General features: G+C 45.8%; 2 protein-coding genes across 2 annotated transcripts; both read left to right on the top strand.

The window, feature by feature from the left end:
* The first annotated feature begins 3,389 nt into the window (after positions 1-3,389).
* Positions 3,390-9,017, top strand: LOC102706738 (UDP-glucuronate:xylan alpha-glucuronosyltransferase 2). The gene is made up of 3 exons (XM_040521912.1): positions 3,390-3,750; positions 3,828-4,440; positions 7,782-9,017. Exons 1-3 carry the CDS (start codon positions 3,490-3,492, stop codon positions 8,729-8,731), a joined length of 1,824 nt encoding a protein of 607 aa, XP_040377846.1. The 5' UTR covers positions 3,390-3,489; the 3' UTR covers positions 8,732-9,017.
* Positions 9,018-9,179: 162 nt separating this feature from the next.
* On the top strand, positions 9,180-11,985 carry LOC102714077 (putative leucine-rich repeat receptor-like serine/threonine-protein kinase At2g04300). The gene is made up of 9 exons (XM_006649454.3): positions 9,180-9,351; positions 9,441-9,981; positions 10,065-10,528; positions 10,675-10,810; positions 11,143-11,214; positions 11,299-11,367; positions 11,472-11,543; positions 11,629-11,700; positions 11,784-11,985. Exons 1-9 carry the CDS (start codon positions 9,264-9,266, stop codon positions 11,806-11,808), a joined length of 1,539 nt encoding a protein of 512 aa, XP_006649517.2. The 5' UTR covers positions 9,180-9,263; the 3' UTR covers positions 11,809-11,985.
* Positions 11,986-12,006: the final 21 nt, after the last annotated feature.

Below are 12,006 nucleotides of genomic sequence, written 5' to 3' on the forward strand. Positions count from 1 at the left end.
ACACTGGTACCTTTCTAAAGATGATAAAATTGCTCTAAAATGATATACCATTTGCAACAGAAAATGACCATTTTTAGGCCAATTTTAATAGCTTAATCCTAAAATCTCACATGCCAGGAAGCTCTCAGGGGAGCCTTACGATCACTTCTCCTAGGTGTGGCGTCCCTGTGCTTTTTACACGCATGTTCACCGCCCCTTGGCTCCAAAAAAAAAAAAAATTTTCTCGTCCGATTTTTGTCGGTCGTCTACTACCATCTGATCTGGCTCGTTAGATCACAAACGGACGGCCAAGATTGGCTCAGTTTCAGTGTTCCAGGTGCTGTTCTTGCTCCTGTCTACCTGTCCTTGAATGGTCTCCTGATTGACCCAGGGCAACCAAACCGTACCTTGCTGTACAAGGGCTCACCAAAAACGACACCACATCAGCAATCATATATTCCAAATCCGACGAGTTCCTGTCAATGAAAACTAGCACTGGCACTCAAGAAACACTGTACCGATCAAATCATTAGAACAACTCATGAATCGTTGGACGGGAGATTAAATTTTGATCAAATCGCAATTAGGCTCGCCATAGCTTCAGGAGGATTATTGATGCACCAACCTCAACAAACGGATCAGATATATCAATCAATAATATGGATCGCCTGTGTGTGGTTGTGGCTGCCTTGAATTGGCACGAACCTAATTTTGTTAGTATGAAGATTACACAAATATGGGTTAATTCACTGTTCTTATTTGATGGCAGTGTCTGCTTATGTTTGAAGCTTACTGCAGAAATTTAAAAAGAAGCAGAGAGAGGAGTATCCACCAGAAGGTAGGAAAGGTGGTATGTCATACTTGAAGCTACTATATATTCATTTCGATGATTTTAAATTGATCGATTAGTGCAACCAAATCTAATTAACATGCAGTAGCCATTAGCAAAATAGATCAACTAAGCAACCACAGCTAATAATTAACATGAAGTAACAATAGATAAACTAAAAGCAACCCAGAGCTAATTAACTGCAGTAGCAACAGATCAACATATACTGAACTGTTTTTGAACAACTGCAACAGGACTGAACTAGTATATACTACACCTGTAGTTCATTTTCTTTTACGTTCATACACACATGGATATGTAGGTAATAGATCCAGTGCTCTCGCTGACATGTAGGTCGTGTGAGCAAGTTCAATAGTACAGTCAACTATTAGCTCTAATTTATTTATAGTTAATCTAATAGTCAATTCATACAATAGTTATCTACAAAGAGAGGTGATCCTACGTGTTATACCTGGGGTCACAGTACCCCGGGTAGAATTAAAATTTTTAGTTATTTTAGTCTATATTAATCATATTATTAATTAAAAATAAAAATATTATATGTGTTATGATATGTATAGGACCTCGATAATTTTTGTTCTGGGTTCACCACTGCCTACAAAACATCAATATATGGTCTCATATATCATACACACAGTGTGTCTTGGAGCCCGTGATGCAGCTAGCTATAAATTAGTAGCCCACTACTATTCTCTCTTTTCTTATCTTTTTAAAATATATTTACAACTAACGTATAGTCTACTATTGTACCGCTCTAAATAGGGTGAAGCCCATGTGTCAGTCGATATAACTGGAGGGGAGGTCGTATAGATCAGTCTGGTGCAGACTGATAGATAACCAGAGCTAGTAGTACATGTTTTAAAAAAATTAAATTATGTTCTCTACCTAGACCTAAGAGGAAGTTCAATAGTATAGTCAACTACTATCTCCAATTCATCTATAGTCAATCTAATAGCTAATTCATGCAATAGTTAGTTACAAAACATTAGAACATGGTCTCACATGTCATACACACACTGTGTCTTTGAGTCCGTGTGCAGCCGACTACAAATTAGTAACCCACATATCTCCTCTCTTTTCTCTTTAAGATATGTTTATAGCTAGCTTATAGCCTGCTATTGTACCTGAATAACACAAAAATAAAGTACATTGCTAGGTCCGGTCAAAAATAATACTGTCTCTCCTGTTAGCTTGCATAGAGGGCGTTCCTCATGACCATGGAAAGCCGTACTTTTATTATTTAGATCAGGTATCAACGTCCGTGGATCAGGTCAAAATTTGGGTGGGAAACTTCTACTCCTTATAACATTGATGATTTTTTTTATTTGTCGTATTAAAAATATTATGTAAATATTACTTATTTTATTATAATTGAAATTAAAACCAAATGTATTTTAATTATAACTTAATTTTTTACATATTGTATATTTTTTTAATAAAATAAATAATCAAATGTGGGATAAAAGGTTAACGGCATTATATATTAAATACATAAGGAGCAATATTTTGGCTTTACCAGATGTTCCGCTTGTCAAAAAGAAAACCATTATGTGTGAACTTAACTAAAAACGTTCATTAAGAGATGATTTGTTTAATTCAATTTTTTTATTCGTGGTATGTGTTAGATATGTCTCAAATATAATAGTACTATATATGTAATGCTTATAAATATAGGCTATCATTGAACATATAACTCCGTACCTCCGTACCATTATTATTAGTGTATTTATCTTTCGTGGTTCTTTTCTCTCCATTTTAGAGGAGTTTTTCACGTTAAATCGTATCTCTTTTAGTCTTTTATTCCTAATAGTTTGCTCTTGAACTGTGAGGTTGTCGACCATGGCCTGGGTGGAGATCGAATATCAAGGAAATGTGATTACCATGATGTAAAATCCAAATGTTTCTATCAATTTAATAAGTTAATTGCTAGCTATAAAATTTAACACACGAGCAACCATAAACTATAGATATATACTACACCATTAGTAACTAACACTATCTCTTGCATAGTTTGTTAGATCCTATATGTAGGCCACAGGTGACGGTAATAAATCTATAAATCGATTTTCTTCGATCTTGCATTCCCACCTATTTAGCAATTAATCTGATAATTAAATTTTTATAGCATGCTTATATTATTGGGGTTTCTAAAATTTGTCATTAGTTTTTCGATATAGCAAATAAACCACCGGAATAACAATTTCAGTGCTGTTTTTGCATTTGTAGTGATAGTTTTACGATAACATGGTAAATTTACAATTTATAATTATCCATATATTATATTATATTATATTGTTGTACTTATGATTGAGGTATCAGTACGGGCAATTTGAGCTTGATCATCAAATCAAGGAGTGAAGTGGTGGTGACTCCTCGAGATTCGAGAAGGAAGGAATGGGTGGGTGGAAGTTGCCACGTGGCCCCTTAGTTCGTTGTACCATCGTTTCACCTCACCGTACAGTACTACTGTACGCACTGGCACGCACACCTCCCTCGCCGTGCGCCACATCGATTTCTATATAACCCCGCGCCATGCAACGCGCTCGCCGCTGCACCGAGCTCGCGACGCCGCCGGCCGGAGACGAACGAGACACACTTACTGCACACACACCTACGTACGCCGGCGAGAGGCTGCCGTTGTTGTTAATTACGTGCGTGCCATGGGGGTGACCAGCGGCGCCGGGGAGGCGCTCAAGTCGTCGACATCGTCGTCGCCGATGGCCGGGCTGCGGGCGGCGGCGATCGTGAAGCTCAACGCGGCGTTCCTCGCCTTCTTCTTCCTCGCGTACATGGCGCTGCTCCTCCACCCCAAGTACTCGTACCTCCTCGACCGCGGCGCCTCCTCCCTCGCCCGCTGCAACGCCTTCCGCGACGCCTGCTCGACGTCGACGGCGACGACGACGTCCCAGCTCTCTCGGAAGGTAAGGTGAGTCCACCACCAGTCGTCGTGTGTCAGTACGCGAGAGATGCTCGTGTGTCTGAGCCGTCGTCGTTTCAGCTCGGCGGCGTGGCGGCAAACAAGGCGGTGGCGGCGGAGAGGATCGTGAACGCGGGGCGGGCGCCGGCCATGTTCGACGAGCTCCGGGGGCGGCTGCTGATGGGCCTCGTGAACATCGGCCGCGACGAGCTGCTGGCGCTCGGCGTGGAGGGCGACGCCGTGGCCGTCGACTTCGAGCGCGTCTCCGACGTGTTCCGGTGGTCGGACCTCTTCCCGGAGTGGATCGACGAGGAGGAGGACGACGAGGGCCCGTCCTGCCCGGAGCTCCCCATGCCGGACTTCTCCCGCTACGGCGACGTCGACGTGGTGGTGGCGTCCCTTCCGTGCAACCGCACCGACAGCGCCTGGAACCGCGACGTGTTCAGGCTGCAGGTGCACCTGGTGGCGGCGCACATGGCGGCGCGCCGGGGGAGGAGGCACGGCGGCGGCGGCCGCGTGCGCGTCGTGCTGCGCAGCGAGTGCGAGCCCATGATGGACCTGTTCCGGTGCGACGAGGCGGTGGGGAGGGACGGCGAGTGGTGGATGTACATGGTCGACGTCGAGCGGCTGGACGAGAAGCTCCGGCTTCCCGTCGGCTCATGCAACCTTGCCCTGCCGCTCTGGGGACCCGGAGGTAAGCTAAGCACCATTGTCAAATATTTTAAACTTTTTTTAACTATTTACTACTTCCATCCCTAAATGTTTGAAGTTGTTGACTTCATAACCCATGTTTGACCATTCGTTTTATTTAATTTTTTTATAAAATATGTAAAACTAGATATATGTATAAAAGTATATTTAACAATAAATAAAATAATATGAAAATAATTAATAATTATGTAATTTTTTAAAATAAGATAAATAGTCAAACGTGCATTAAAAAGTAAAATAACGTCAAACTTTTAGGGATGGAGGGAGTAAATGATATGAATTTTGCTCTATAGTTAACATATATGTGATCAATGAAGGGAAAAAAATATATAGGCACTGCCTAGCACAAATGTGGTTCAGCTTCTAGAGACTAATTAAAAGAGAATATAATGACACTGAGACAGGATACAGATGTGAAAAACATTTAAGAAGTGAGGAATGGTTAAATTAGTTTCAGTGATCAGTAGACAGATTTGTTTTCAGCTTGATCCACGCTATCATCAATAGATAACTGTATGACCATCAGTGGTTTGCATTTGAATTGTACAAACAAGTTCAAGTACCTAGGCTAAGGAGACCTTTCGGATACATTTTTACCCCAAAAAGGAATATCTTTCTACTGCCTTTTGTGTCCGAAAAAAAAAACATTCAATATGCCAAGGCCATGCATGCACATAAGAACAAAAAAAAATTTGGGAGGCAGGAAAATAGAACATTAGCATCAGACTAAGACATGTTTTCAATTCAGAGCAGTGTTCACAACTGGTTAGATGCATAACATGCCACCTAATGAAAACTGATCAGCATCAATACAGCACACAATAATTAACCAACCTGCTTTTGTCCCTTAATTATTTGTAATCTATTCGCTTCGAATATGAATATATGTGTGATAAGAGTAGGCCTATAGCCCTACATGTGTGTGAGGTTGATTTAACGAGGGTTTTGTGGGACAAGGCACCCAAAGAGCATAGGAATCTGGTCGGAAAAATGTTGCCAAAGGCCACGAGCTGATAATGTTCAGTTTCTCATCAAATTCGTCATCATCACTCGACTTTCTCTTTAGCAAAACATGCATGCGAGTAGTCCCCATTAGCACCAACCCTGAAGAATCTGATCCCTGCTAGCTCCAAATCGATCGATCGAGGTGACGATCCATTGATCATTCAGGATCATGGCTATCAAGAAAGCTTGAAACTGAAGCTCCCTCCTCCAATTCAACCTGTTTTGTAGCGCTGACGATTAATTCAGTTGGTGTAACAGTAAACCTGTTTCTTTTTCGTAACTGAATCTGCAACCGTTGGTCTTCAGACGATGATCAATCTCAGGTTGATTAATTAGTATGGTTAGAGTGTACTATCAGCCGAAAACAAGCAACCGAGCCTATCATTGATCAGCACAGTGGCATCCCACCTGAATGGAAACTTCTACTGGTGGTGATCATGGAATCTATCAATGTCAGTGTTATCCACAAGATTAGTGAGCTAAAACCTGTCGTTTCAAGAGGCAGATAGATCTAGGTCTACTGCCTTCAACCAATCCATCAACAGCTAGCACAGTCACAGTTGGAGATTAAACTATAGACACTAAGCATTACTTAAGGAATTCATCTGATAAGAGGACACCTAATACTAATACTTACATATATACATGTACAATGTACTAATAATCAATTACTCATAGGGTACCAGACACTGTACTGTTTATACATACCAGTACATCAGAAATTCAGAAATGCATGCACATGGAGATGAGCATTGACCAAGAAGATCTAATTATAATATGAGATGGCCACTCAGATTAATTAGAAGCCTATGATGGCCAGAGACTGGGGCCTCCTGATCTCCTCACCTAACGTTGCGTCATTGCTGGTTGGAAGTCTTTCACCTCCGAGCCGTCCGATCAGAAGAACACCATGATGGCAACAAATGCATACACATCGATGGAGATATATTCGTAAACGAAAAATAATTTATAAATAAAATTCTTATATGTATATTTTTAGCGATTTAAACGGTAGTGTAAAAAATAAACTTTGAAATAACCCCAAAAATTATTCTCTTGGGTTCCTGCATGAGGCCGGTCTAGCCTTTATGGGTTGTGTAGGGTAGCATCATTTTTTTCTTTTAATGTATTGATGTACGAACTTTTTATGAATTTGAAAAAATAACTCTAAAATTAGCTTTAAATTTAATATTATAAGTATAAATATAAGTGGTAGGACGGAGACGGATGATTAAACTAGGTTGGTGGCCAGCCGGCCGGCTGGACAGCTGCGTGTAGCTAAGATTGATAGTTAGCTTGTGCATGCGCCAATTAATACTTGCATGCTACTACTGCCTTCTTCATCTTCAATGGCGGATGACCAGCTGGCTATGTAGCCTGCCAACCGTATGCAATATCGTCGCAACAAAATAGGGTTTATTGGTAGCTCTCCTTGCTTTCCGCAATTCGATTCCTTGGTGGTTTTGACTTGACTGGCACTTGTAGTTTGTTTTAAGGTAAGTTTATTCCGTTGGAATAGTTAATCTGGTAGCGTTGCAGATCGAACTGCATGCGTGGTGCATGTGCCACTATTGATCGAGTGCATTATTATTCAGGCGAGAATCTGAATTAAGTTGGGTTCAACAAAGTTTTTCTACACCTAAGTGTATGCATACTGTCTAAATAATTATCGAAAAATTTGATAACATTTTACAAGATAGTTTGTGATGTTTTAAAGAAACTGCATAAGCATATAAGTTGAAATTCGGTGTACACATCGAGAAACAAAAATAACAAATTTTATTTGCGTTGCGCAGGTACTGTTTGAGTTGTTTGGCTTTATTATTTTTGTTTTAAGTTGTTGATCAAATTTAGTCTCGAATGTTTATATATGGCCTTAAATCATCCTAACCATCGCTACTATTTTTTTTAAAAAAAATTATAACTATTTTAGCTACATGCACATAATAGGTACGACAGTACAGCTCGCCAACTTTTGGATATAGAGGTAGTAGTAGATTCTAAAATGCCCGAGTCTCATAATCTAAATTGGAAATTCAACTGTTTGAACAAGCTGAAAAAGTTGCAGCTAGCAAAACCTCCTCGAACAGGGGCAGAGTAGTTAAGAAATAGATCAATCTGCTAATAAAAATATTAGAAGACAGTTTAATTTCATCGTCGTACGAATTTGAGTTGTGACCTCGGAAATGGAGTAATTTTCATGGATATTTACGTAGATCGTCAGATTAACACACCTGACAACACGCACATGAATGTAGCACGTGTTCGTCTTCTTTGACACAATCAACTAACTAACACAAGGAACACGTACGCGTGCAGGGATCCAGGAGGTGTTCAACGTGTCGGAGCTGGCGGCGGCGGAGTCGGCCGGGAGCGGGCAGCGGCGGCGGCGGGAGGCGTACGCCACGGTGCTGCACTCGTCGGACACGTACCTGTGCGGCGCGATCGTGCTGGCGCAGAGCATCCGGCGGGCGGGCTCGACGCGCGACCTCGTCCTCCTCCACGACCACACCGTCTCCAAGGCGGCGCTGCGGGCGCTGGCGGCGGCCGGCTGGACCCCGCGCAAGATCAAGCGCATCCGCAACCCGCGCGCGGAGCGCGGCACCTACAACGAGTACAACTACAGCAAGTTCCGGCTATGGCAGCTCGCCGACTACGACCGCGTGGTGTTCGTCGACGCCGACATCCTCGTCCTCCGCGACCTGGACCCGCTGTTCCGCTTCCCGCAGCTCACCGCGGTCGGCAACGACGGGTCCCTCTTCAACTCCGGCGTCATGGTGATCGAGCCGTCGCAGTGCACGTTCGAGTCGCTGATCCGGCAGCGCCGCACCATCCGCTCCTACAACGGCGGTGACCAGGGGTTCCTCAACGAGGTGTTCGTCTGGTGGCACCGCCTCCCCCGGCGGGTGAACTACCTCAAGAACTTCTGGGCGAACACGACGGCGGAGCGCGCCCTCAAGGAGCGCCTGTTCCGCTCCGACCCGCCGGAGGTGTGGTCCATCCACTACCTCGGCCTCAAGCCATGGACGTGCTACCGCGACTACGACTGCAACTGGAACATCCCCGACCAGCGCGTCTACGCCAGCGACGCCGCCCACGCCCGGTGGTGGCAGGTGTACGACGACATGGGGGACGTCATGCGCGCGCCGTGCCGCCTGACGGAGCGGAGGAAGATCGAGATCGCCTGGGACCGCCACCTCGCCGAGCAGGCCGCCTCCTCCGACCACCACTGGAAGATCAACATCACCGACCCCCGCAAGTGGGAGTAGGGCGCCGCAGTTCCTCCGACGTGCTTTCCACCGTTACATGGTCACTGCAGCGCCCAACGTCTTTCTCAATCCATGGAAGCAGTGAGCTAGCCTTGGCTTCGCCGCCGTGGACCCGTCCCTGACACGTGGCAGCTAGCGAGCGCCGGATTTAGAATTTTGGAACTCATTTTTTTCCTCTTCTTCTGTTCATATTTACACACGCACAGGGACTATATATATATAGATCATTAAGCCCATGGCGAATAATTAAAATCACAGGTAAATAATTCGATCCGTTGATCTCTTGGGCCGAATCTGTCGCGTGGGCCTTGAGGCCCATGACGCGCTTGACCGTTTCAACGCTGGCTAAATTTAAGCGCGAATCAACGGAAGCGGTTTCCGTCCGTCCGTCCGTTCGTGGCGCGAACGATCCATAAAGCGTTCGTCTCCTCCCTTCGCGATCCCCCTTTTCTTCGCCTCCTCCCCTTCGCGGAGCCCCCCCCTTCGCGGGCGCGCTCCATTGCTCTCCCCCCAATTCTATTATGACATTACGATGCCAATCGCCATTGCCTTCCTCTTCCTCCTCTTCGCCGTCGTTCTATCCTCCCATGTCGCCGCCGCCGCCGTCCCGCAACCTCCAGGTGTTGCATCTTTCTTCTTGTTCTTGGATCCACGCATGCATGCGAGGTGTGGTTTCTTGTTTTTACTTGCATCCATGTATGGTTGATAGGGTTCTACATAAACTGTGGGGCGGAGAAGGAGGAGCAGATAGGGAGCATCAGGTGGATCCAGGATGAGGGGTTCATCACCGTCGGGAACGTGTCCGCCGTCGACAAGCCCAACGTCCTGCCGCTGCTGTCCACCGTGCGGTACTTCCCCGACGCGACGGCGCGCAAGTACTGCTACCAGCTGCCGGTCGTCAAGGGGTCGCGGTACCTCGTGCGGACCACCTACTTCTATGGCGGGTTCGACGGCGGCGCCGAGCCGCCGGTGTTCGACCAGATCGTCGACGGCACCCGCTGGAGCGCCGTGAATACCACCGAGAACTTCCGCCGCGGCATGTCCACCTACTTCGAGATGGTGGCGGAGGCGAGCGGGAAGACGATGAGCGTGTGCCTGGCGCGCCGGCCGGACACGGCGTCGAGCCCGTTCATCTCGGCGCTGGAGCTCGTCAGCCTCAAGGACTCCATGTACAACGCCACCGACTTTGGCAAGTACGTCATGAGCACGGTGGCGCGCAGCCGGTTCGGCGCCAAGGGCGAGATCGTGAGGTACGCGCGTTCCGCCGCCCACCGCCGCCCGTCGCTCGCCGGCGCATCATCTTATCCTAACCTGACGTGGCTGGCATTCTTAGCTATCCAGATGACCAGTACAACCGGTACTGGGCGCCGTTCGCCGACGCCAACCCGACGGTGGAGAGCCACTCGCCGATCACGCCGGAGGAGTTCTGGAACATGCCGCCGGCCAAGGCACTCAGGGCCGGCATAACGACGAGCCGGGGGAAGAAGCTGGCCGTGCAGTGGCCGCCGGTCGAGCTGCCGGCGGCGAGCTACTACGTGGCGCTCTACTTCCAGGACTCGCGCACGGCGAGCCCCTACAGCTGGCGCGTCTTCGACGTGGCCGTCAACGGCAAGGAGTTCTTCCGGGACCTCAACGCCTCGGCGGCCGGCGTCATGGTGTACTCCAGCATGATGCAGCTGTCCGGCAAGACGGTTATCGCGCTCACGCCCAGCGTGACGTCGCCGGTCGGCCCGCTCATCAACGCCGGCGAGATCTACCAGATTGTGCCGCTCGGCGGCCGGACGGCTACCAGAGATGGTAACCACCCTTCAGACTGACTGCCCAGATGTCAAAGCAATTTCTTTTGTGCAAAACTTCACCATTGAATTGAGCTTGTTCGATTCGGTTTGCGAGATTGATTAATTTTAGGGTGATGAAAAAGTTTAAGATCTTCATTTGTGCAGTGGTTGCAATGGAGGATCTTGCCAGGAGCTTCAAGAACCCGCCACCGGACTGGGCCGGCGACCCTTGCCTGCCGCGGGAAAACTCATGGACCGGAGTTGTCTGCTCCGAGGGCTCACCCGTGCGCGTCACATCACTGTAAGGGGCTCATCTGTTAGCTCATGCTTATAAGCCAAAATTTAAATTTTTAATCTTAAATTTAGGGTTGATTTTATGGTTTTTTATGATAGTTTATTTTCTAGTCATTGCTCTTAGATCGCTAAAAACATGTAAATAAAAGTTTTATTCACTGAATATTTTTCGTTTGTAAATATGACGTTCGGTTTTTTCCATAGAAAAGCCAAACAATGGGGGTTTAAGTGTGCAGATTGCCATGTTTTTGGCACCTATGGATGGTGCTCCATAAATAAGCTACCGAAATGTTGATCATTGTTGCTGTGATAATATGATCCATTTTCTGTATACTACAGGGATCTAAAAAATCACGGTCTTTCAGGATCGCTGCCTGACAGTTTTGGAAATTTGACTGGGATACAAACTATGTAAGATTGACATAATCGCGTGAACTGAATGACCAAATGGAACAAGTACTTGGTCTGATTTTTCCTGTAAAATCTTGTCTGCAGCTATCTCAGTGGCAACAAACTCACAGGCTCCATACCTGATTTGACCAGCATGCACATCTTGACAGCATTGTAAGCTCAACGGATGCCTAACTATGAGATTATTTACCCACTCATCCTAGCTAAGAGACTCATTACAATCATAATCGTACTGACTTTTTTCTGAATTCGAGAAGGCGTGTTGATGGCAATCAGTTAAGTGGAGCAATCAGCCCATCACTGGGAACACTCGTCAATCTGAAAGAGCTGTAAGTATCATAATCCTCTTTTTGCTGTGTGTCAATCGGTCAATATCTCTAACCTGCCTCATGCGTTTGCTCTTGCGAAAGACAGATACCTGAACAACAACAATCTCACTGGCCTGATACCAGAAAGCCTGAAAAACAAACCTGGACTTGACATGAGGTATGATGGAGAACAAAGTCTTCACATTTTGGATTCATTTTATATCCTGATGGTATTGCTTTGCATGGAAAAAAAAAATACAGGACTGAGGGGAACAAACTTGGTTGAGGCTGGAAAGGAAGGAATATCTAAGATGATCATTTACAGTCTAATGTTACATTTATGTACAGAAGATACAGTTTGATGATGGAAGGGAGAAGAGCGAAGGCTTCAGAAACTGTAGGATGATATTCATGTATGTGAGTTGAAGATTGATGTGATATTTAGCATCATTCTTTTGATCCATTTTGTGTTCTTAGTATTTGT

This window comes from Oryza brachyantha, chromosome 3 (assembly GCF_000231095.2).
Source record: "Oryza brachyantha chromosome 3, ObraRS2, whole genome shotgun sequence".
In the NCBI taxonomy this organism is placed as follows: Eukaryota; Viridiplantae; Streptophyta; class Magnoliopsida; order Poales; family Poaceae; genus Oryza; species Oryza brachyantha.

Bases quoted from the DNA above. Each gene is read 5' to 3' on its own strand.
- LOC102714077 (XM_006649454.3), top strand. From the start codon at position 9,264: ATGCCAATCGCCATTGCCTTCCTCTTCCTCCTCTTCGCCGTCGTTCTA. The intron at 9,982-10,064 runs GTACGCGCGTTC...TGGCATTCTTAG, and splicing joins GCCAAGGGCGAGATCGTGAG to CTATCCAGATGACCAGTACA. The intron at 10,811-11,142 runs GTAAGGGGCTCA...TGTATACTACAG, and splicing joins CCCGTGCGCGTCACATCACT to GGATCTAAAAAATCACGGTC.
- LOC102706738 (XM_040521912.1), top strand. From the start codon at position 3,490: ATGGGGGTGACCAGCGGCGCCGGGGAGGCGCTCAAGTCGTCGACATCG. The intron at 3,751-3,827 runs GTAAGGTGAGTC...TCGTCGTTTCAG, and splicing joins CGTCCCAGCTCTCTCGGAAG to CTCGGCGGCGTGGCGGCAAA. The intron at 4,441-7,781 runs GTAAGCTAAGCA...GTACGCGTGCAG, and splicing joins GCCGCTCTGGGGACCCGGAG to GGATCCAGGAGGTGTTCAAC.